The following is a 23969-nucleotide window of genomic DNA, read 5'->3' as shown; positions in this document are numbered from 1 at the left end:
GCAGGTGTGTGCTGTGTTCACCGGGGCCACCTGGGGCTCCCCGGCCCAGGCGGCTCTTGGGATTTAGCGGAAGCTCCGTGAGTTTTGCTACTGGATGGAGGAATAAATGGCGCAGCTACAAACTGACATTTTATGTTTGCAGCCATCAAAAGTTATGTTTATGAAGAATTTTTAGTGACGTGGGAAAATACTCAAGACGCAGTGATAACAGCAGAACGCAGGCGGCAGACACCAGATACGTGGATGGAGCTGCGCCGAGGAGGTTCACGTGATCTTATAAAATAATATGGAGCGCGAAAATACTGATATTGGTTTTCCCTGCAGCATGAGACCCCAGGTGATCCTGTGTGCATGAGTGTGTGTGTGTGTGTGTCTGTGTGTGTAGAATTTTCTACCGGAAGCATTTATGACTTTTCCAATCAGAAGTGATGCACTTTCTAATTAAAGCAGTGGAAGCATATATTGCTGGCAGTGAAACAAAACTAATCTAAACCTTCTGGAAAGTGACTTGGCACCAAGGTTCGTGAAATTTCTCTATCTTTGACGCAGTGGTTCAATTTCTGAAATAAGCAATCCTAAATATGTAATTAATAAATAAGTGATAAACGCGTGAGCTCTCAGGGGTGTCAGGCAGTCGTTTCTGTGGACTCTGCCGTCTGATGGATGTTTCCTGGTGGTTGGAAGGTCATTGCTATGACTGCAATTGAATTCTACCTGTGACGGCACAGAAGGCATCTGTGGCCGTAACTTTATGTGGAGGCAAAAGGCAAAATGCAGACCCCTCCATCTTGAAGGTGGCACACGAATGTTCCGTGCGCCCCTGGAGCCGCATCCAAATCACCTGCCCTGTCCAAAGTCATGCAGGGCAGCGGTGAGGCTGCATTTGCCAGGGAGGGGTTGGCCTTCCTCTCCGGCCACCGAGTGGGGCCCCAGGTCCCTCCTCTGAGGGCTGGTTCAATCTGAATGTGTCCACACGACATGTTCCTTCCCCGTGGCCACCAGGTTCAATCTGAATGTGTCCACACGGCATGTTCCTTCCCCGTGGCCACCAGGTTCAATCTGAATGTGTCCACACGGCATGTTCCTTCCCCGTGGCCACCAGGCAGTCCTCCTGGGTGCCGGTGGTGAATGTTCGCACAGCCATCCCAACCTCCAGGCGGAATTGGGAGGGGCAGGGGCTAGCGATGGGACAGCCCCATGGATGGAGACCCTTTACGTGCCCTGGAGGAGAAGTGTCCAGCTGGCACCTTGGTTTGGCCCAGAAACTCCTGTGTGGTTCTCGTTGGATGGTTCTCACGTGCCCACCGCAGCAACACTTCCATCTGTGAAGCGGGGCGCAGAGTGAAGCACAGCCGTGGTCCCCAAGGCCAGGTGGGCACCGTCACCTGCTTCCTTGGGAGAGGATGCCCTTCCTCTCCTGAAAGGGGTGTGACCATGGTTTAGTGGCTGTTTATTTAACGCCTTTGCCTGACACGATACAGGGGCGGTGCCTTTCTCGGTCCCCCGGGACACCCTCTGAGAGCTTTGCAGTTCAGAGCACTGTGGCGGAGTGTGGCTGGGGCTCACTGCCCCCTGGCCATGGGCCCAACCTTCAGCCTCAGTAGTCTCATCAGTTTCATGGGGGTGACAAAAGCACCTGGCTTGGAGGGAACCCTGGGCATTAAAGGAGGCAAAGCTCGTGCAACGCCTGCACGAGGAACACGGTCAGTGCTGTGCTGTGAATGCGTTGCCAGTTGCCCCCGCGTGGGAAGCTTCACCCCCACCACGGCATTGAGAGGCGTCTGCGGGGCTCTGCCCTCTCCAAGGGGCTAATGCCCTTAATGTGAGAATGGGTTAGTTATGGGAGTGGCTTATCTCAGGAGTGGGTGGGTTATCTCAGGAGTGGGTGGGTTAGGTATGGTGGGAGCAGGTTAGTTATCATGGGAGGGGGTTATCTCAGGAGTGGCTTGGTTAGCTCTGGAGTGCAATGGTTATCATGGGAGTGGGTTAGTTAACTTGGGAGTGGGTTACCTTGGGAATGAGTTAGTTATCACAAGAATGGGTTGGCCATTATGAGACTGGGTTAGTTATCTCAGGAGTGGGCTAGGTGTCTTGGGAATGGCTTGGTTATCTCAGGAGTGAGTTGGTTATCATGGGAGGGAATTGGTTGTCTCGGGAGTGAGCTGGTCATCTTGGGAGTCGGTTTTCTCAGAAGTGAGTTAGTTTTCTTGGGAGTGAGTTGGTTATTATGAGAGTGAGTCGCTTAGTGGAATTGGCCCGGTTGTCTCAGGAGTGAGCTGGTTATTGTAGGAGTGAGTCGGTTATCATGGGAGTGAGTTGGTTATCTTGGGAGTGGCTTGGTTATCCTGGGAGTGAGTTAGTTATCTCGAGTGAGTTGGTTATGATGGAAGTGGCTGCAGAGGGGCCCTATGTACAGTCAGGGCTAGAAGGAGAAGGTGGGGGACCCCGTGTACAGTTGGAGCTGGAATGAGATGGTGGGACCCCGTGTACAGTCAGAGCTGGGATGAGATGGTGGGGGATCCCGTGTACAGTTGGAGCTGGGACGAGATTGTGGGGGATCCCGTGTACAGTCAGAGCTGGGATGAGATGGTGGGGGATCCCGTGTACAGTTGGAGCTGGAATGAGACGGGGGGACCCCGTGTACAGTTGGAGCTGGGATGAGATGGGGGGACCCCGTGTACAGTTGGAGCTGGAATGAGACGGGGGGACCCCGTGTACAGTTGGAGCTGGAATGAGACGGGGGGACCCCGTGTACAGTTGGAGCTGGAAGGAGAAGGCGGGAGACCCCGTGTACAGTTGGAGCTGGGACGAGATTGTGGGGGATCCCGTGTACAGTTGGAGCTGGAATGAGATGGGGGGACCCCGTGTACAGTTGGAGCTGGGACGAGATTGTGGGGGATCCCGTGTACGGTCGGAGCTGGAAGGAGAAGTGGAGCCTGGCTCTGTTTGACCAAAGATCTTGCCCCTCTAAGCCTGTCTGTGAATGGCCATGGAAGACCACGAGCATCGATTTGGGGATTACAGATGAATTTTAGGGAGTAGGAACATTTGCAAACACAGAATCTGTGAATGATGTGGTCAACGGTACTTTGGTATTCTGGCAACCGCTATGGACACACTGGTGGGGCTGGTGGGACTGGGGGGCACAGGCTTTCCTGGGGCACCAGGTCTTCACCATTGACCTCCCCCGAGAGCTGTCCCTGGAGCAGGTGGGTCAGATGAACGAATGACTCTGACCAGAGTCAGCAAAGAGATGGGAGCCGCCTCCCCATGGCCCCCAGCCTGCACCCCTGAGGCCCGGTGAGGCCTCTGACGGTGAAGGCTCCTCCGTGAACCGCAGCCTGAGAACAGTGCTTCTCAAACCTGGCTGCACCACCTGGGTCCTTGTTAAAACACAGCCCGCCAGGCCCCTCCGGGAGTGTCTGATCCACAGGCGCACGTCAGGCAGGAGACTCAGGAGCTCTGGTGACCTCAGGGTGATGCTGAGGCTGAGGCTGGGGACCAACTCTGGCTCTGGCCTTGGAGCCAGGTCTCAGAGGCTTCAGGCGTCCTGCTCAGGGTGGCAGTGGCCATGCAGCGCCAAGGTGCCAGCAGAGGCTGGGGTCAGGACTTCCAGCCGGGAGGGCAGGGCAGGAGCAGGCGCAGGCCCAGGGCAGCCTCCGGGAGGGCAGGGCAGGAGCAGGCGCAGGCCCAGGGCAGCCTCTGGGATGGCAGGTGCGGTCAGAGCTGCTTGGCTTTCCCAGTCACGTTCTTTGGAGCAGGAGGGATCTGTTAATAGCTCAGAAAAGTGAAAATCCCACGGATCTGATTTTGCCAGTGAGGAAGGTTGCCGTGGGTGCCTCGCAGCAGGATTTCTGGAGCTCTCATCTTCCCTGTCTCTTATCTGCAGCATGGCCTCATATCTTCTTTCACAAAGAATTCTTTCCAAAGAGGCAGGGTTGCTTGATCCCACCAGGAAACAAGGACAAATGGTGAAGAAACTGGTAAAAGTGTGGAGACGCCCAGCCTGCGGCTGCAGGGCTCAGGACCAAATCCCTCTAAACCCACTGTGGGATGGAGCCGCCAGTGGTCCCTGTAGCTGCACTGGGGGTCACAGGGAGTGGCCGGTGCTGCCACAGCCCAGGGGCTGGAGATGGGGCCTCCAGCCTGGGAAGCTAGTGGGGCCTTCGGACGGGCACCTGGAGAGTTTGCTCTGTTCTTCCCCACCCTCAACGCCCTGGCTTCACTGACAGCCCAGTGCCAGGCACCGTGTGGGCAGGGAAGGGGAGGCCCAGTGCTGGCACTGGTGTCCCCCGGGCAGCTTTTCTCAGCAGCTACGGGGTGGTGACAGCACTGACTCCACCAGCCGAGGAAGAAGATCGGATCCAAGGCAGCAAAGGCTCCTTCACCCCAGTGCACGCCCAGTGCAGGGCTCGGGATCCCTGAGCTCCATGTCCACCATCTGCACAGTCCTGGGACAGAGACTCGATGGTGGCCCACCTGTGACCAAGGAGGACCCTCAGCCAGGAGAAATCAGGCAGCTCAGTGGGCAGCAGCATCTGGACCAGGGGCTGCTTGGTTCTCTTAAGCACAGGCGCAGCAGTGAGGGGAGGCATGGAGCCCCAGGGTGAGGAAGGATGGGAATGGCAGCCTCTCTCTTCAAAACACACTCAGTGGGAGGCCTGGCAACCCTCATTCCTCCGCAAGGAAGCTGTGAGCAGCGGCATAGCCAGGGTGTCCCCTAACCCCCGTGCAAGTGATGGGATCACAGCACGTAGGCCAGTGAAGGCGCAGCTCCTCCGCGCCTTCTGGCTAATGAAGCAGATTCAGGCAAAGCTGGAGGCGTCTGCCAAGTCCCCTTAGCTGTGTAACGAGACACTCACCGGTTCCAGGGATTTGGATGTGGACAGCTTTCGGGCTGCTGCCAACCACATAAAGTAAAATGAGTTTGCCATTCGTGCAAGGCAGGGCGGCTGGAGGACAAGAGCATCCTTTGGGATTAAATAGATGATGACAAAGCCAGTTCAAGGGACAGGCTAACTGGCAACACAACAAGAGATCAAGCCGATGAGATCAAAACCAAGAGAATGAAAATGGAGAATGAAGTGTTGGGAGGCAGGAGATAAACCGGGAGAGGAAACATTCACTTAACAGAAGTTACAGAAGAGAAAACAGGGATGGCAGATGGGAATACAGTCACATCATGAACAGAACAAACTTCCTGGAGCTGAACGTCGACATGAGTGTGGATTGCCAAGTGTGACTGTGATTCGCTTCAAGATATGCCCTGACCAAATCTAGGATCCCAACAACAACAACAAAAATCAGTGTCCAGAGACAGGCAGAAACAAAATGCCAGTCTGAAGAAGAAAGAGGGTCCTGCCGACCTCAGAACACTCACAGGCAGCACTGGGCGCTGCATGAGGCGAAAAAACCATCGAGCCTGGAATTCTATACCCAGCACAATTATCAAGCCAGCATGAGGAGCAACGAAAGAGACTTCCAGACATTTGAGGGCTCAGCAAGTTTACTTTCCACACAACCCTTCTTCAGTCTTCTTTAGAGACATACTTCAGTGGGGTGAGAGGACCTCCAGGACCTGAGCAGACATGGGATCCACAGGGCGATGGAGCCCATCCAGGCTTAGAGTGAGGAGGGCCTGGGGGTGGCCGCTGGGCAAACAATTGATGCAAAGGGACCTGGGAATGAGAAGGCCATGAGGCGAGGGCACTGAGGGCCGGCCCTGCAGTCGGGAACATCTCTGGGAAGATGGGGCTGTGCTCGCCGGTCACATCGCCAGGAGGCCTAAGCTCACGTGGCAGCAGAGCACGGCTGTCGGGAGGAGCTGCTCCATGCCACGTTGCCTGGGTTCAAACATGGTTCTGATGCTGACCAGCCCTGTGACCCTGTGTGTGTGGCCTGACCTCTCTGAGCCTCAGTTTCCTCATCTGCAAAATGGGGTGAAATACAGAGCCTACGTCCCAGGCGTGTTGTGGGGAATGACATGTTAATGTGTGTGAAGGGCGCTTGCTCAGTAGATATTATTATTATTATCTATTTGTCTTCTCTAAAAGGGCATATGAAAAGTCAAGATCCAAACCTAAAACAAGTCAAAATACGCATAATTCTGAGAAATTGATAGTGTAACAGGAAAATCAGTGATACTGTCTTGACCTTTGAAAGTTCTTCATTAAGCAGCACAGGTTTAGTGGGTGATAGAATGATATTTCCGTCATAGTGTCCATGCCGTGCTGGCGCCATGGTGGATTGTAACTACGTAATCCTGATGTGGGCATGTCAATTTACTTCTTTCTTTTTTTGAGATAGAGCCTCACTCGCTCTGTCACCCAGGCTGGAGTGCAGTAGCGCGATCTCAGCTCACTGCAACCTCCACCTCCTGGGTCCAAGCGATTCTCCTGCCTCGGCCTCCCGTGTAGCTGGGATTACAAGTGCATGCGCACCACCACACCCGGCTAATTTTTATATTTCTAGTAGAGATGGGGTCTTGTCATGTTGGTCAGGCTGGTCTCCAACTCCTGACCTCAAGTGTTCTGCCTGCCCCGGCCTCCCAAAGTGCTGGGATGACAGGTGTGAGCCACCATGCCCGGCCTGCTTTGCATTTCAGAACCACCCCATCGTCAAGTCCTGTGAACACTCACTCACGGTGACAGAGCCGAGGGTGGGTGTCACAGATGCCTTTAGGGGTGTAAAAGTAGCGGCACAGCTGAGCGGCAGGTGGATCAGGGCTCCCATTTCTCATCTGATGAGGCAGAGAGTCTGGAGATGCTGGCTAGAGTCAGAGCTTCCAGAAATAGAGGCTTACGTATTCCTTTTGAAGCCACCAAGGTAACCACAGGATCACTAAAAATAATAGCTAAGAAAAATCGAGGGAAGGAGGGGGGCAGGGGAAGAAGGTGGGGTGAAAACGGGCTCAGCCCCTCATTTTTCATGCCAAGAAGTCAGGGGACCTCGTCTCAGGCTGACGAGGCGAGACCTGGATCTGCAGCAGACACAGTGAAAAGGACTCAAACCAGAAAAAGGCATCTCCTCTGAAGCGTGGCGCTTGGAGAGGAGACAGAGCACACAGTTGTCAACTCTCCGTTTCATGATTTTCTGGATTGTTTGAATTTTTTAACTTGTGCATATTTTATTTTACAAGTGAAAAAGTAAAGCCCCAACGCCGGGCATTGGGCAGCTGTCCAGAACCACGCTCAGCCACCCTGCTGCCAGGTGTAAAGCCCCAATGCCGGGCATCGGGCAACCGTCCTGAATCACGCTCAGCCACCCTCTGGCCAGGCGGCCAATCCCCACCTGAGGCCTGAGCCCCGGGAATGATGAGGTCTCTCTCGAGGTAGAAGCTGCTGTGCCTGCCTCTGGGAGACATCCAATTCCAGACTTTCCAAAGTGAAAAATGCAAGTGCAGTATTGATATTTTAAAATAGCATGATTACGTATTTATCGCACAGTATTAAGAAAGGGAAGTGATTTGTGTCATTTTTCAATTGTACGTCCAATCTGTATCCTTCAGTTCTACATAAATAAGAACACTTTGTTTATCCATTTAAAATAAAATATTCCAGAAAGTCCAGAGGTTCCAGGAGGCTCAAAGCCTCGGCTCTGCGGAGGGGAGAAACCCACTCACTGCCCTGTTGGGGGTGGAGGGTCACAGACTGGAGTCTTCCCAGGGCATCGGTCCCTCCCTCCCCGGAGCAGGAGATCCCGCCGGGCCCCAGGAGCTGGTGCCACAAGAGAAGGCCCCTCCCATGCGGGCAGCTGTGGGACGTCAGCATCGGGTATTTCCCAAGTTTGTGTTTCCACTGGCCTTCCTCTGAGGACCAGAGACCTCTCTGTGCAAGCTGACAAAAGGCAGCCCAACCCCAGGGGTCCATGCCACCTCTTTCTGGGCACCTGCCCCCCAAATCCACGATGCCCCAGAGACTCCCAGCTCAGAGACAGCCAACGGTGCCATCTATGGGGGGAGATACCCCTCTCACCCCCGTCCCCGTGGGATCGGCATCCCTAAGGCACGTCCACTTGCCCAGCACAACTGAGCACCTAGAACTTTCCCTGGCCCGGCCCCCTTGGGCACCCACTCCATACACCCTGACAAAGCCGTGGAGCCTCCCCGTCAGCCCAGAGGTTCCACCGGCCCCTTTCCAGTCGACACTGCCCCAGCCCAGGGTCCCTGTCCCGCCCCGATGGCTGTGGGGTGGGATTGGGATTCCGTCTGTTCTTGAACCTCACGCCGGTGGCCACACGGGATGAGGTCTCCTGTGTTGATTCTTTGACTTGGCGTCACGTGTGTGAGCTGCGTCTCGGCTGCTGCCTGTGTCAACGGCTCGGTTCTTCCTACCCCAGAGTAGCAGCACGCATGTGGATATGTGTTCAGCTCAAGTTACGCAGGCAGACGGCGTCAGGGCTGGTGGGGTTGGTGGCAGTGGCGTGGCGTTTAAAACACCTAATCTACTTAGAGTCGTTGCAGTTTTTGAGTCAATATTTTTAGCATCAGTAGGCCTGACCGTCAGAGCAGTTTCGGGTTGATAGAGACTGAGCGGAGTTCCCGCACCCTCCACCCTCCAGGCACAGTGCCCGGGCGTGAACGTGCGTGAGTGTGACTGTGTATCGAGCCGACGCCGCCCGACGCAGGCGACTCACCCAGGGCCATGGCTCACAGGGGCTCACTCGGTGTCACACCTGCTGTGGGTTTGGACAATTGTGTAAGAACAAGTATTGGCCAGTGCAGTGACTCACGCCTGCAATCCCAGCACTTTGGGAGGCCTAGGTAGGTGGATCGCTTGAAGTCAGGAGTTCAAGACCAGCCTGACCAACACAGTGAAACTGTCTCCACTAAAAATACAAAAATTTGCCGGTTGTGGTGGTGTGCCCAGCTACTCAGGAGGCTGAGGTGGGAGGATCACTTGAGCCTGGGAGTTCCAGGCTGCCCAGCTGCAGTGAGCTGAGATAGTGCCACTGCACTGCAGTCTGAGTGACAGAGCAAGACCCTGAATCAAAAAATACATAGTAACAAATTCCACCATTACAGCATCACACAGAGTCCACCGCCTTCAGAGCCCCATGGACCACCCATTCATCCCTCCCTCCTCTGCCCAGCACCGCCCTTCACTCTGCACACAGTCGTGCACTTTCTGGAATGTCCCGAGCTGGCAGCCTGCCATCTGCAGTTTGCTGGGCTTGCACCAGGGGTGGGGGAAGTGGCTGTCGGGGAGAGGGGCGGGAGGGGAGTCTCCTGGGTACAGATGCAGCGTGTCCTGGGCCTGCCTGACCTCCCTCTCTTCCTTTCCCCCAGGCCTCGCCAAGCCCATCGGCCTGGTGGAGGGGCCAGGAGGCCTGGGCCAGGGTGGCTTGGCGGCCACCCTGCGTGATGATGGCCAGGAGGCGGAAGGCAAGTATGAGGAGTACGGCTACAACGCTCAGCTCAGCGACCGCATCTCCCTGGATCGGAGCATCCCCGACTACCGGCCCAGAAAGTGAGTGAATGAGCCGCCCCCAATGCCAGCCGGGAAGTGAGCCGCCCCCACTCCGGGCCAGGGAAGTGAGTGTCCCTCCCCGAGCTGGCCGGGGAAGTGAGTGGCCCCCCACGCCGGCCGGGGAAGTGAGTGGCCCCCCCGAGCTGGCCAGGGAAGTGAGTGCCCCCCCCCGCGCCGGTGGGGGAAGTGAGTGCCCCCAGCCCCGCACCGGCCGGGGAAGTGAGTGCCCCCCCGCGCCGGTGGGGGAAGTGAGTGCCCCCCCCGAGCTGGCCGGGGAAGTGAGTGCCCCCCCCGAGCTGGCCGGGGAAGTGAGTGCCCCCCCCGAGCTGGCCGGGGAAGTGAGTGGTCTCCCGAGCTGGCCGGGGAAGTGAGTGGCCCCCCCCGAGCTGGCCGGGGAAGTGAGTGGCCCCCCCCGAGCTGTGGGCTCCTGGGAGAAAGGCGCAAAGGTCTGCTGTGGGAAAGTGGAGCGGTCAAGAGCCCCGGCCTGTGGGGCCCTCCTGCCTCCTCTGTCTTCCCTGTCTCCTCCTGTTTCTCCTGTCTCTCTCTCCATCTCTCCCTCTCTCCTTCTCTCAATCTCTCTGTATCTTCTGTCTGTCTCTCTCTCTGTGTGTCTCTCCCCCTCCCCCACTTTTGGCTGCGGGCGTCCTTCCCAGGGCCTACCCCAGGCTTGGGGCACCCCTGCCATAGCTGCATCTGGGGATCGCGGAAGCCGGGCTGAGGCATCATGGCTCATGCAGCACAGGCACCCTGTGTCAGGCCCTGCCAGCCCTGGTCCCACCTGCTGTGGCCTCTCACTGCCGAGCTGGGTGTCGCTTGTGTCTGAAGCGAAGGGCATTCCCATTCCATCCGTGGCCTGCGCACCTCCCATCCTGTCGCCCCCCAAGCTGCAAGAGTGGGTGAATCAGGAGCCAGGCCCTGGAGGCTACGGCTTTGCCTCAGTGCCACTCGGGATGGAGCCTGGTCTCTGACCCTCACACCTGCTCTGAGGGAGCAGCCATGACAAGGCAGGATGTGCCAGCCCCTTCTGCGTCTCCATCCACAGAGCCCAGCCCATGACAGGATGGTCCCTGGGAGGGCCCCTGGTGGCATCGTCCTGCAGAAGCCGGGCACTCAGGGCTGCCCAGCAGGGCCGCGTTGTCACTGTGGGGTGGTGGCAGGTGGCCTCAGCCATACTTGCCTCCTCCTGGAGCTGCCAGAGGGAGGGCAGGTGGGAGGGCAGCCCCCTCTGCAGCTCCTGGTGTGGTCAGCCTGCCCCACCCACCAGGGGACCCTGACACCAGGATTCTTGGACCAGGAGCTCATTTGAGATGGGGATGGGGAGGCTGGCAGGGAAGAGAAGGGGGGAGGAAGGCGTGTCTCAGCCCCATTCCATTCCTTGTGACTCAGGCAGTGGTTCCCAGGGCGTTCACTCAGCTGCTCTGGGGTTCCCCGCGTGTGGATGGAGGGACGTGAGATGGCCAGACAGGCCTGCAGTGTCTGGGGGTGCAGAGAGCGCCCTGGGCCACGTAGAGGTGGCTGTGGGAAGCTGGAGCTCCCTGTTCTAGCCAGGTGGGGCCCACTTCACACCTTTCCCACAAACACGCGCTGGGAACCGATTCTAGGTGTGATGAGTCTTCCTTAGACAGCACAGCGGTGCAAGTGAGGCGTGCCCAGCTCCTGAGGCTCTGACTCTTCCTGGAAGGGGTCTCCACGAGTCGTTTAGACAAACAGGGCCGAGGCCTGGGCACGGAGGCTTCGGCACCTGAACCACATCCAGAGTGCGACAACATTATTTTATTTTCATTCACTTATTTTCATGGTTACCATGATTTAACACAAGCGATGCCAGCTTTCCATTTGCAGCGGTGAAATGAAGATTCCTTTTCAAATAAAAAATGCATTTAGTTTTAAAATAGGCCAATTTAAAGAAACATGCTCCATAAGTAAGAACACAGTGGTGTTTTCATGTGGCGCCAGCTACAGACTTGGGGCTGGAATGACTTCAGTTTGGAAAGTGGCTGGTGCACGTCAGCTGACCTGTGCACTGAGTGTGCACGGTGTGTGTGTGCGTGTGTGTGTGCGCGCGCATGTGCGTGTGTGTGCACGTGTGTGCGTGTGTGCACGTGTGGGTGTGCGTGTGTGTGGGGTTGAAGGCTCCTGTGTGTCCTAAATTTGGGGGTGAACTCTGTTTGCTGTCAGGGCTAGCCTCACTGCTGGAGTGAGCACCGTTCTTGGCTATGAGCCTCTAGGCAGCTGTTGTGTGGCAGGAAACCCGTCTGCCAAGATAAAGTCTGGCAGGAGTGGCCAGTCCCAGCTTCGTTCTTATGTCACAGAAGACGACATCGGGGTGAACCTTGAAAGAACTGGCATTTGCTCTATACCCTCACTGATAGAAACCCAGTTTACAGAGACTCTGGTTTGAAGGCACACAGCTATCTGCCTCCTGAATTAGAGAATGTGAATTTTATATAGATATTTACACATGTATTTATATCCCATTTCTTTCCCCAAAAAAGTGAGGAGGCTTTGACACCAGTGAAACACCCACCCCACGCCCAGCCCGCCCCTGCACATGTGGCCGAGAAGCTCGAACGCGAAGGCCTCCTGGCCCCTCGCCTGCCCCTCGCAGGCCCTGCCCACGGTCTCTCCAGCTCCGCACCCAACCCAGAGCTTCCCCGGTGCCTGAGAATAGATCACAGGGAATTATTCACCTGCAACAGCCCTCACAAGCGTACCACTTAGAAAGCAGACCCCGGTGGACGCTGGGTCTTATCCATCTTCCCAGGGACCACTCTCCAAAAAGGAGCTTGGGTGGAGAGACCCGAACCCGGCGCGGCTCAGTGAGTATGGCTGGGAAGCATCTCCACGGTGCCCGGCCTTTCCCTGGGGTCATTGAAGAACTGCTGGCGGCAAGGGGCTGGCTGCAGACCACGCACTGTTCCCTTAATTCCTGCAGCGAGCTTAGAGGCAGAGCCTGTTATTGTCCCATTTTATACATGGGGAAACTGAGGCAGGAAGGGTTAAATCTCCTTATTGAGATCCCACAGAGGGTAGGTGGTGGCAGAGCGGGGACGTGGAGTCTAGAGATTTTACAGAAAAAGAGTGGAAACCCCAGTCATTCTGAGGGACCAGACGGGGGTGCAGGCTGAAAGCTGAGCCCGGGAGGGGCTGTGGGGCCGCCCTGAGGGGTCTCTTCCCCAGGGTCTCGTCTCCCTCTGGGGCGGGCTCTGTCCCGCTCCCTCCTCTGCTGGCTCAGGAGTTGGGGGGCTCCGCCTCCTTTCCACAGCTGCTGCCTGCCGGCCTCCTCCCGACTCTGGGCTGGAGGCACAGCCTGCCTCCCTCTCCAGCCCTTCGGGGAGGATGTGGCCCCTTCCCCTAACTGCTCTCAGAAGCTTCCACAGGCCCCTTCCGGACACTGCTTCACAGACACAGACAGGGCAGACCACAAGGTTCTGTCTTCACCGAGTCTCCATGCTGCCAGGCCGCAGGCGTCCTCGGGATGCCTGTGGGGCACATCTGTCTCCAGGGCCTCCTGTGAGTGCCTCCTGTCCTTCAGGCATCTCCTCACCTTGGAGAAGACACATTGGTGTCCCTCATCCTCCAAAAAGAAACCCCTTACTGCTGGCCATCCGGATGGGTCAGTCAATAAGACATAAAATCCAATTAAAAATGGCTCAACCCAAAAAGGGACTCTGTTGACTCAGGCAACTGAAAGGTGGGGCTTCAGGTATGGCTTGATCTAGGTGATAGTCTACCCCTGACTGCTCTCGGGTTAGATGTACCTTGACTCTCTTAGGATCCTCGCAGGAAATTGATGGTGCCCTCACATGGACATGGGCAGAATCCAGGAGACCCGGTGGACACTGGGCATCCAGGAAGTGGATCCAGGAGACCTGGTGGACACTGGGCATCCAGGAAGTGGATCCAGGAGACCCGGCAGACACTGGGCATCCAGGCAGTGACCACGGTGAATCCAGGACACGTGGTGGACACTGGGCATCCAGGGATTTGATCCAGGAATGACCGCACTGGAATGTTCTTCTCTCCACGGCCTGAAGGGACAGGGGCGAGAATCACAGGTGCCCAGCAAGAGCTGGAGCTGCAGAGAGAGGACGGGGGTAGGGACAGTAACTCTGGAGAGAAGAAACCACTGCCAAGACGGTGGGGAGGGGATCGGGGGTGCCCCTCACTCCTTCCACCCTTCAGGCTCTGGGGCTGCCTCCCAAGACTGAACCCAACAGAAGCCGGAGGGCAGAGGAGCCTGGCAGGAAGCCCACAGCAGTCACACAGGGGACAGCATGGGGCTGGGCAGAGCAGAGCCTGGACTCGGGGAGGGGAGATCCCAGGGAGGAACCGGCCCATGCCGTCCTCAGGCTCCAAGTGTGGCAGCTGCAGTCACCGAACCACTGAGGACTCAACCGCCCCAGCAACCATGCAAGCGACAGTCTCGGGCGACTTTCACTGGCCCGTAGTGGGTCACGTGCTTGTCTGGGACCCAATCACAGCCAGCAGCCTGGGGAATGGCGTTCACTGATTGGTCAAGCCTTGTTACACGTTCCCTGTGGGAAACGAGACTAAATCCGCATTGGAGGGGGCTGGGGAGCGGAGCAGACCATGGACACTGGGGTCACTGGGGAGCACAGAGCCCCTGCGGCCCCTGCCGTCCCACACGCGGCCTCTGGCCCTCTGCGGTGACAGTCACCATGCCGTGGTCCGATGGCAGCCACTGGAGGCTGAGACCTGTTGGGACGGGCTGGGTGACGGGGTAGAGGCCTCCCCGGGGGCCCAGCGTCCACACCGGGGGCTAGTGGCATTTTCTCCGATGCGTCAGGGCAGAGTTGGACCTTCAGGGACACCGAACCCACTCTAGAAGTGACTTCGGGCACCGCGCTTGCATGTCCCTGGCCTCCCGTGGGCCTCAGCTGCAGGGCCGAGAGCTCCAGGCTCCCCAGGCACGAGGAGCGGCCCTGCCTGCCCGGCCCGAGCGGCGTGTGCCCTGGGAACACCGTTTGGTGCTGGCAGCAGTCGGGTCTTCTGTCCCGGGTTGGAAGAGCAAGCAGAGAAGGGACACTCAAGTGAGCCCTCCCGATTCCCCCAAACCAGCGGCTGGAGACACGGCGGGCCCGGCCCCGGGGAGGGCAGCTCCGCCTCCACTTCCTCTGGGCTTTCTCCGCCGCCCTGAGTCACTGGCCTGCAGGTGTTGGGGACAGCGGGGTCCGGTTCTGGAATGGTTTCTCTGGCTGTGTCAGCACCGGCTCCCAGGGAGGCTGCCTGGCTCAGACCCTCCCAGGCGGGGGTTGTGGGTGTAGATGACACCATCGGGTTAGGGGCCTCGTGTTCCAGCCTGCTGTGCTATTTTTAAGTCCTCAAGTAACTTGTATGTTTGATACCTAATTGTTTTATTTTGGTATTTTTTTTAAACTCAGAAGTCTGGATTATCCACACCTTGAGACACACCCAGAGAGCACGATGCAGTGTCCCCGCTGTGGTGGGAAGGAGCTTTAAACAGGGTCTTGTGAGGCAGCGCCCACCATGTGGTAGGAAGAGTGTTACGTGGCCCTCACGCTGTGGTAGGAGGAGTGTGACCTGGCCCTCACGCTGTGGTAGGAGGAGTGTGACCTGGCCCTCACGCTGTGGCAGGAAGGAGCTTTAAACAGGGTCTTGTGATGCGGCACTCTCGCCATGGTAGGAAGAGTGTGACGTGGCACTCTCGGAGCCCCTGCTGTGGTAGGAAGGAGGTTTAAACAGGGTCTTGTGACGCGGTGCTCTCGCCGTGGTAGGAAGAGTGTGACGTGGCACTCTCAGCGCCCCGCTGCAGTGGGAAGGAGGTTTAAACAGGGTCTTGTGAGGCGGCGGCCATGCTGTGGTAGGAAGAGCGTCACGCGGCACTTACGCTGTGGTAGGAGGAGTGTGACGCCATGTTCAAGCTGTGGTAGGAAGGAGGTTTAAACAGGGTCTCGTCACACGGCGCTCATGCTGTGGTAGGAAGGGTGTGACCTGGTGCTCACGCTGTGGTAGGAAGGAGGTTTAAATAGGGTCTTGCTGGAGCCCCTCCCTGGTGAAACCCTGGATGACTTTAACCCCCACTCCCAGCCCCCAGGGGTCTCGGGGAGCCCAGCAGCCTGGCCCCTGCCTAGTGTCCCCAGGGCTTCTCCAGAGCCCACAGGGGCCAGAGGGTGGGGTTAGAATGGGGAGAAGGAGTTTAGAAAAACCAGAGAGGGTGTGGGGGTGAGGGGAAGGGGGCCGGGGTGGACGGAGGGCCTCAGAGCTGCTGGCCGTGGTCAGGGCGCCACTGACCGGGTGGCTTATAAACAACACACGGAGTTTCTCACTGTTCTTGAGGCCAGAAGTCCAAGGTCAGGGTGCCAGTGGGGTGGGGCCTGGCACAGGGTCTCTGTCAGGGTGTCGGCACCTGTCCCCTTGTATCCTCCTGGGGTGAAATGGGCGAGGCAGCTCGGGACTCCCTTGAATATGGCACAAATCCCATTTCCCGTTCACAAGGCCCCACCCCACAACCTCGTCACTCCCAAAGGTCCCGCCTCCTGAGTGTCACTGGTTAGAGGGTCACGGCTTCAACATGCGACCGTGGGAGGGACACAGATGTGCAGACCACAGAGCTAGGGCCTCTGAGGACCGCCTTGGCCGGGACGCTCAGGAAGCCTGGGTGTGAGTGAGGCCTCGGCTGGGACGTGCGGGGAATCCAGGTGTGAGTGAGGCCTCGTGTGAGGGGCTCCCCCGAGTGCACATCCCAGGCCCTGAGTTCAGCAGAACCTGAAGCTCCTCCCTAGGCCCTGCCATTGTGTGAACCAAAGCACGTCTGCCTCTCCCCAGGCTGACCTGGATTTCTGTGGCTGCCACTGTTGGATGCTGACTGAGAGGCAGGGCCTCAGCTTCAGAACAGAGAGGCTCAGAGCTGTGCTCGGGGCAGGGGCTCCCCAGCCCCTGGAGAAGTGTCTCCCCAGCCGGAGTCCCGGCTGCAGCTCAGGCGCCAGGCTGCAGTCACACCTGCTCAGCGACTCCCTCGCCAGGCTGCGCTCATGCCTGGGCAGCGACTCCCTCGTGGCTGACGTCCTGGGACTCAGCACACTTTGTCTAGAAAGGGCCAGATGTCGACATTTGAGGCTTCTGGGCCCCACAGTCTCCGTGGGGATAGCTGTTGAGGGATAGTTATCAGTTTCCCCAACCCTGTTGTTGTGGCAGGAGGGTGGCCACGGTCAATCCCATGTGAGCGGGCATGGCTGGGAGCTGGGACCCTGCATCCATGGCAACAGATGGTGGCAGGACTTGGCCCCTGGGCTGCCGTGCGCTGGCTCCCGTTCTACGGTGTGCATTTCTCCAGAATCTCACTTCTTCACAGAGCCCATTGTGGCAGATGGTATTTTCCAAGGATGGATGGAAACACACCTTCCAGAACCTCGTTTCTCCCCTTGAAACCCGTGGGATTCTGCACCCATCAAGACAGGACATCCAGGGTGATGCTACGTGCCTTCAGGGCGGCTGTGGGAAGGTGAGTTGCTTCTAGCCCAGTGCTGGTAGCAGAGCCGGGGCTGCAGGGGAGTCCCCAGCAGTCCTGGAGCCGCTGGGCTGTGAGGCAGCCCACACGCTTCACACGGGGAGTCGACGTGGACGGACCCTGGGGCAGCACGAAGAGAGGCGTCCGGCCAGTGCCAGCGCTCCACCTGCAACCCAGAACCCCCCAGCAGGTCTGCCTCAGTGCCAACCCTGGCAACGGTGGCAGAAAGTCACACAACAGTCTGGTCGCTGCACGAAGCCACACGCTGGAGGCTGGCTATGCAACAAGGACAGGGATATGGGCAAGGAATGGCTCAGACTGGACATGGCATCACGGTGACACGCGGGCATGTGATGTTAGCAGGCGTCTGTGGGAGTCTTCCATCCCCTGCAAGCAGCCACGGAAGCTGCATCTTGTCCCACGTGGGTGGGTGCGCCTGGCTATTGCAGGCCTCAGCAAGAGTCCATGGATGATTAAAGAAGTAAACAAAAGCAAGCTCAGCCGGGCCCACTGAAAACTCAGACTTGGATTTCCTGCATGGCTTTAACCCCTCAGACGCCAACTATCTCGGCAGAAACTGCACTGCTGATTGGTTTGGTTTGATGGGTCTAGTCGTCGGAAACACACATAGAACGTAGGAGTGTGTGCATGCCTGTATGTGTGCATGTGTGTCTGCGTGTACATGTGTGCATGTATCCGTGTGTGTGCCCACAGATGTGTGTGTGCACGTGTGTTGTGTGTACGTGTGTGTGTCCGCAGATGTGTGTGCATGTGTGCGTATGTGGACATGTGTGCACGTGTGTGCATGTGTGTGTGGACATGTGTGCATGTGTGTGATGTGTGCATGTGTGCGTGTGTGTGTGCATGTGTGTGTGTTCTGGCTCCAACAGGTGATTCCATCCACTTTCAAACCAACTCCTCACCACTTTCTCCATGAGCTGCGTTACTGATTTCCTTTTGTCGGGCAGTAGATGCTTTTCTAATTAGGCAGTGGCTTTAATTATGCCGCAAAGCACGTAACATAGGTCCTGAGTATTAAGACTGGCCCATGGGATAATGAAAGGAAAACTGGCAAATCCAAATTAAGCAGAATCATAAAAATGAACGACCTTATCCAAGAAGCCGTCCTACATCCCAGCACAGTAACATGCCCCTGCTCTGTGTTTGTGGGGTCTTCAAGCATATTAATCGTGGAAGCCTGAGCAGCCTGGCCGTCAGCGCTAATCGGTGCATATTTAGTGGATGGCACTTTGAGGAGCTGGGAGCAGGTACCTCAGCCTAGTCCAGCTTCCTGATGAAGGTGCTCTGTCTAAAGCCTCCTGCGTGTCGGGTCTGTGATGAGAAGTGGGGAACGTGGACATTGAGGATGGGAGAAGCCAGGCACCACTGTGGAGACGTGTGGGGAGCCATGTGGCTTTTCCGCAGGGGCAGCTACCAGGTTTTGCTCCTCATCAAGGGGTGGGAGCTGCAGCCGGTTCCCCAACTGACATCTTCCCGTTTCACGCATGCCTGGCTCCGTCCAGGCCTGGGGTCTGTGCCCTGGGAAGGAAATGTCTCAGGGGCAGGGGGATCCTCGGGCGAGCTCAAGGGGGACACACTCGCACTGGGTGGTCTTTGCCTTTGAAGCAGCTCTGCAGGCCTCTCTGGGCACAACTTCAAGCCAGTCTTGTCCTTGGTTCATGGAAGCCAAACCAGAAAGCTGAGGTTCCCGCCCTGTGGCTTCCTGCTGCAGTGTGGATTCAGTGGGACCTGTGGCTTCCTGCTGCAGTGTGGATTCAGTGGGACCCGTGGCTCCCTGCTGCAGTGTGGATTCAGTGGGACCCGTGGCTTCCTGCTGCAGTGTGGATTCAGTGGGACCTGTGGCTTCCTGCTGCAGTGTGGATTCAGTGGGACCCGTGGCTTCCTGCTGCAGTGTGGATTCACTGGGACCTGTGGGGCAGAGCCCGCTCGATGCCAGGCAGCCCTGGACTCTCGAAGCAGGAAGAGCCTTCTCAGGCCTGGGATCCAGCTCCCCCTTCTCCCACACACACACCTGGGCACACGCACATGCACACACAGCATCTCACCCACAGACGGACCTCAGATGGACACTGGCAGCCCAGCCAAGGCGCTCGTATCACTCACGGCTCCTGTTCACAAGGCGAAGGGCACGCGCCGATCATAGGCGAGCGCTTCCACACAGACCTGAATACTGTGGGTTTCATTTGCACGAAATCCACCTGGGCTGGAGCAGGACTCCTTCAACAGCAAGTGACAGAAAATCCATCTCAAATTGGCTCAAGCTAGACAGAGAGGCAGTGGGGAGAGAGACGGAGGAAGGGAGGGAAGTGTCCCTGCAATGACGAGGCTTGAGGAAGTCCTGGCATTGGCCAGTAGGATTCATGGCTCAGGCAATGTCATCGGGCCAGCGTCTTGCCAGCTCTCCACGCTCCTCTTGGCCTTGCGGGCTTAGCCTGAGCCTCCACTGTCTGCAAGAGGCTGCAACCGCTCCAGCCTCACGTCCTGTCTCCCGGAGCCCAGCCACCCTCTCCTGGCTCTGACTGGGCCATGCGTCTCTCCCCGAGCCTATTGCTATGCTGATTGACTCAGACCTGGTTCTGTGTCCTCCCCCTCATCCAGGGCTGGAACTCCACCCCGCTACTTGGGGAGTTCCTGCCAGGGTGAGTCCCACGTTTTACGGGGAGGAGGAGGAAAGGAGCCGAGCAGGGCAACAGCAGAAGTCCATGGCCTGGCGAGGACAGCCTAGACGTGGGGGAAAGAAGGGACAGGGAGGGGCTGAACCTTTTCACATCATGCCCTGCACGCCAGGCTGGATAGGGAGAGGCTGAGCGTGCAGTCTGGGATTAAGGCTGGGAAGCCCCGATAGATGGCTTAGAAGTGAGTTGGTGACAACTGGACAGTTTCCAGGTGGGGTAAGCACCCGAGCGATAGGAACAGCCCCTGCTGCCAGGAGCCCATGGGGGAGGGTGCGTGTGTGTGCAGTGTATCCTATGTGCACATGTGTGTCTGTGGTGTGTTCACAGATGTGTCTGCACATGTGTGTGGGTGTGGAGGGTATGTTCTTGCGTGTGGCATATGTTCACGTGTGCATGTGCGTGTGGAGCTGTACCTTCTAATTCAGCCCAAGCCACAACTTAGACTTTTAATGTTATGTTCAAATAAAACCATTTGGAGACTCACTGACAGCTTTGAGGCTTTGGACACCGCCCGCTCATCACCTGCCTTCCCCTCTGCCGTGAGTGATGAACTGTGAGCCCCGTGTGCGTCTACAGTTCTGGGTGCCTGGATGAGGTGGTGAAACAGCAAACCCGCATGCAGAACCCCTGCTCCAGGAGCCCTGGCTGGCAGGAGAGCAGGGCAGGGGTGCAAAGAGCAAGCCGGGGGTGGGGGCGGGAGAGGCAGAGCAGCACGCTGGAGGCCGGGGCCCTGGTGTGATTTTACGTTGAGCACGGGGTGAGCCTCTTGAAGGGTGAAGGCACTTGTGGCCATCCAGGCACCCAGGTGGGGGTGGGGAGCGCAAAGGCCCTGGGGCAGGAGCAGGCCTAGAGCACGGGCCACAGAGCCAGGGGCTGGGCCACAGGGGAGTGAGCCAAAGGAAACTGAGAGGGGATGGTGGAAGGAGCAGCCTGGCTGAGCAACCCGGGCCTTTGACCTTCTCAGGGGTGATGGGAAGCCTGGAATTGCATGGGTCGGTGTGGAGGTCACCGTGACCTTGCCAGGCCTGGGGTTGCAGCCGCAGTGCCCAGGGAGGTGAGAAGGGGCTGGCCAGGCTGCCTGTTGTGAAGAGTGGAGAAGCGTGCGAGGGACGTGGAGCAGGCGTCTGGCTTTTCTCTGGCCTGCAATGGGCTGGTGGGAGCGGGAACGGGCTGGCCTCACTGTGAATGTGAAAATGCTGGTTGGAGCCCTCCATGGTGGGTCTTCCTTCAACAGCTAAATGCGCCGAAGGCCTCAGAGCTTGACAGGGTTGAATTTCCTGGGAAGGGCGCCCTGTGCTCCCTGGATGGGGCGACGGCCGACATTCCTGGCCGGTCCCCAGCCGCATCGCCTCTGCCCAGCCCTCAATCACAGCGGCTCTCAAGCGGCTCCGGATGCCATGATCTCGTTCAACTCTGATGCTTTTCAAACACCATAAATTTAGTTTATTTTCTGTCTGACAGAAATGGCGCCACTTAAATCCTACAAAGAACCCTCGGGTTCAGCTCAGGCTGAGTTATTTGGGGGCCACTGCTGGGCGGTTCGCATTTGTTTCCTCTGTGACATGGGAATGGGGAGGACACTGCCTCCAGCACCGGGCCGGGGCCAGGGCTGCTCACACAGAGCTGCTGAAGCCTACGGGGGCCCAGCTGTGGGTCCTGGGCTGCCCGCCCCCAGGAAGAGCACTTTGCCACCACTGAAGTGGGGCGAGCTGGTTCAGGCACAGCTGGAAACCAGAAGGAGGCAGCCAGCAGCAGCTGCGCCAAACAAGAACAGGAGCCCCAGGCCTAGGCGGGTGGATCATGCGAGACCAGCCTGGCCAAAAAGGTGAAACCCTGTCTCTACTGAAAACACAAAAATTAGCCAGGTGTGGTGACACGCGCCTGTAATCCCAGCTACTTGGGAGGGTGAGGCAAGAGAATCGCTTGAACCCGGGAGGTGGAGGTTGCAGTGAGCTGAGATTGCGCCACTGCACTCCAGCCTGGGCGACAGAGTAAGACTCTGCCTCAAAAATAAAGAAGAAAGAAAGAACGAGAGTCCAGAAGCCACTGCTGCCCCCACCAGCAGAGTGGAACTGTGATTTCATAGAACAGACACAGCCTGGCAGCGAGAATGACCACAGAGCTCACAGCCGCTCGGGTGGAATCTCAGGAACTCAAACATCAGGAGAAGGAGTGGGGCTCCGAGGCCTGTGTGCGGGAGACAACGGCCATGGCATCGAGTTCAAAGGCATGCCGGGCGCGGCTGGGGATGGGAAGGTGTGGGGCAGAGCCATGGGGAAGGCCCAGCCCAGGCGCACACGAGGCCCAGAGACGGCAGCCTGCGAAGCAGAGGGGGGTGGACGCCGGGGTGATCACCCACTTTTCCTAAACTGGGCGTCGGGCACAGGCTTTGTATTGCTTCATTCATCGTTATATTTAATGTATGGTTGATAAATATCCCTTTAAAAATTAAAGACAATTTGTTCATTGAGAAGGGTACTGTATTATGGGTAAAACAAATTATTTTATGCTAACTAGTGCTGGGTGAAAAATGAGGCGTATGTATTGCATTATTTCCAATTTAAACAGCAATTTGTCTACAAAGGGTTGTGATGAGTGCCAGGTTGTTAGGTGCACATTAATGGCACGAAGTGAGATAGAGCATTCTCCTGCGGAAAACACAGAAAAGTCCAGAAGGAATGTGCGACAACCTGCCCTGGCACTCCCACCGCTGCCGGGTGTCGCGGGAAGCTGGGAACTAATTTAGCGCCCGGCAGTGGGACCGTGGTACTGCGGTATTTTCTTCTGCACAAGTTTGCTGTGGGGCATCGTGGCGGGCCTGTGTGGAGCCACCGTCAGAACGCCAAGGAGCACCTGCCCAGACCCCACCCTGCCCCGCGCCATTGCCCACTCTGTCCCGTTGAGGGGGCACTTCCCTGGGTCCTCGTGAGACCTGGGCCGGTCCCACGGAGGGGTCCCCGCCATGCGTCCGTCCCCACGGTGCATCCCCGACGGCTCTGGGGCTGCTCTGAGCTGGGGAGCCTGGCGGGGCGTGACGGCGTTCTCCTCTCTCCTGTCTCCTCCTCCCCCCGCCCTCGAGCCCTGGCAGTGGCGGGTGACTGGAGTTTCGACGGCTGGCAAACGTGTCCCCAGGGCTCAGAGACAAACACGAGCTGCTCGCGTGTGACAAACACGAGCTGTTCATGTGTGACCGCCCTGCTGAGAACGTGTGGCCCCATGTGGCCGCTACTGCCACAGTAATACACAGCACTGAAGGGTGCACGGGGGACGGGCACAGAGTGAGGGGTGCAGAGTGACGGGCGCAGAGTGACGGGTGCAGTGACGGGCGCAGAGTGACGGGAGCAGAGTGACGGGCAGAGTGATGGGCACAGAGTGACGGGAGCAGAGTGATGGGCACAGAGTGACGGGAGCAGAGTGACGGGCAGAGTGATGGGCACAGAGTGACGGGAGCAGAGTGACGGGCACAGAGTGACGGGAGCAGAGTGACGGGCAGAGTGACGGGCACAGAGTGACGGGAGCAGAGTGACGGGCACAGAGTGACGGGCACAGAGTGACGGGCACAGTGACGGGCACAGAGTGACGGGCGCAGAGTGACGGGCGCAGAGTGACGGGCGCAGAGCGAGGGGCACAGAGTGAAGGGCACAGCGTCTTTTGTGGGGAAGCAGCGGACGGCAGCGGCTGAGGCACCTGCTGTCCCCTCTGCTTGATTTTTAAGGACTGTGCTGCTGTTGTCTCGTTCTCTCTGCCTCTGTCTCCTCCCTCCCTCCTTCCTCCCCCCCGTCTCTCTGCTTCGTCTCCTCCTTCCTCTCTCTGAGCCTCTGCCTCCCTGTCTCCGCCTCCACTCCCCTTCCTCCCTCTGTTGCGATGACTGACCATCATCTCCCTCTTACTTTTCTCCCACTCTTCCTCCCTGATAGAATTCTGAAATGTATCTGGGCTCCAGCCAGAGTGAAGACCACATTTCCTGGCATCCCTTGCAGGGTGCTGTGGCCATGGCTGTGGCTGTGTGGCCGGGCTCTGGCCGGGAGATGATGGCCAACAGCTCCACCTGGTACCTCAGACACATCCGATCCATTTCTTCTTAAAGAAAGAATTGAAGTCAATTAAAGTCAAATTGGGTTCCTATTGATTACAGTCGTAAAATCCGAACCATTATGTACCCAAGAGCTAGCGTATGAAGCCAGCTGTTCCCAGGGGCTCCTGTCCCTGGGGTTTATCTCCAGGTGGCACCTGGCAGGGCACAGAGGTGGCATCACCTGCCGGATACTCCAGGCTCCAGCTCTCCGGTTTGCCCCCAGGCAGGGCTCCGTGAAG

At 57.7% G+C, this 23969-nt stretch overlaps 1 protein-coding gene across 2 annotated transcripts in view; it reads left to right on the top strand.

Moving 5' to 3' along the window:
- Positions 1–23969, top strand: part of GALNT9 (polypeptide N-acetylgalactosaminyltransferase 9) — a 121359-nt gene that overhangs the window by 25056 nt on the left and 72334 nt on the right. For both annotated transcript variants that reach the window (XR_499572.3, XM_008005283.3), the window contains exon 2: positions 9287–9467. Coding sequence is in view for 1 of the 2 variants with exons in the window: in XM_008005283.3 (XP_008003474.2) it covers positions 9287–9467 (181 nt within the window). In the remaining variant the exon portion in view is untranslated. The remainder of the gene's footprint in view (positions 1–9286; positions 9468–23969) is intronic.

This window comes from Chlorocebus sabaeus, chromosome 11 (genome assembly GCF_047675955.1).
Source record: "Chlorocebus sabaeus isolate Y175 chromosome 11, mChlSab1.0.hap1, whole genome shotgun sequence".
In the NCBI taxonomy this organism is placed as follows: domain Eukaryota; kingdom Metazoa; phylum Chordata; class Mammalia; order Primates; family Cercopithecidae; genus Chlorocebus; species Chlorocebus sabaeus.
This window is presented reverse-complemented; position numbering and strand designations above follow the sequence as displayed.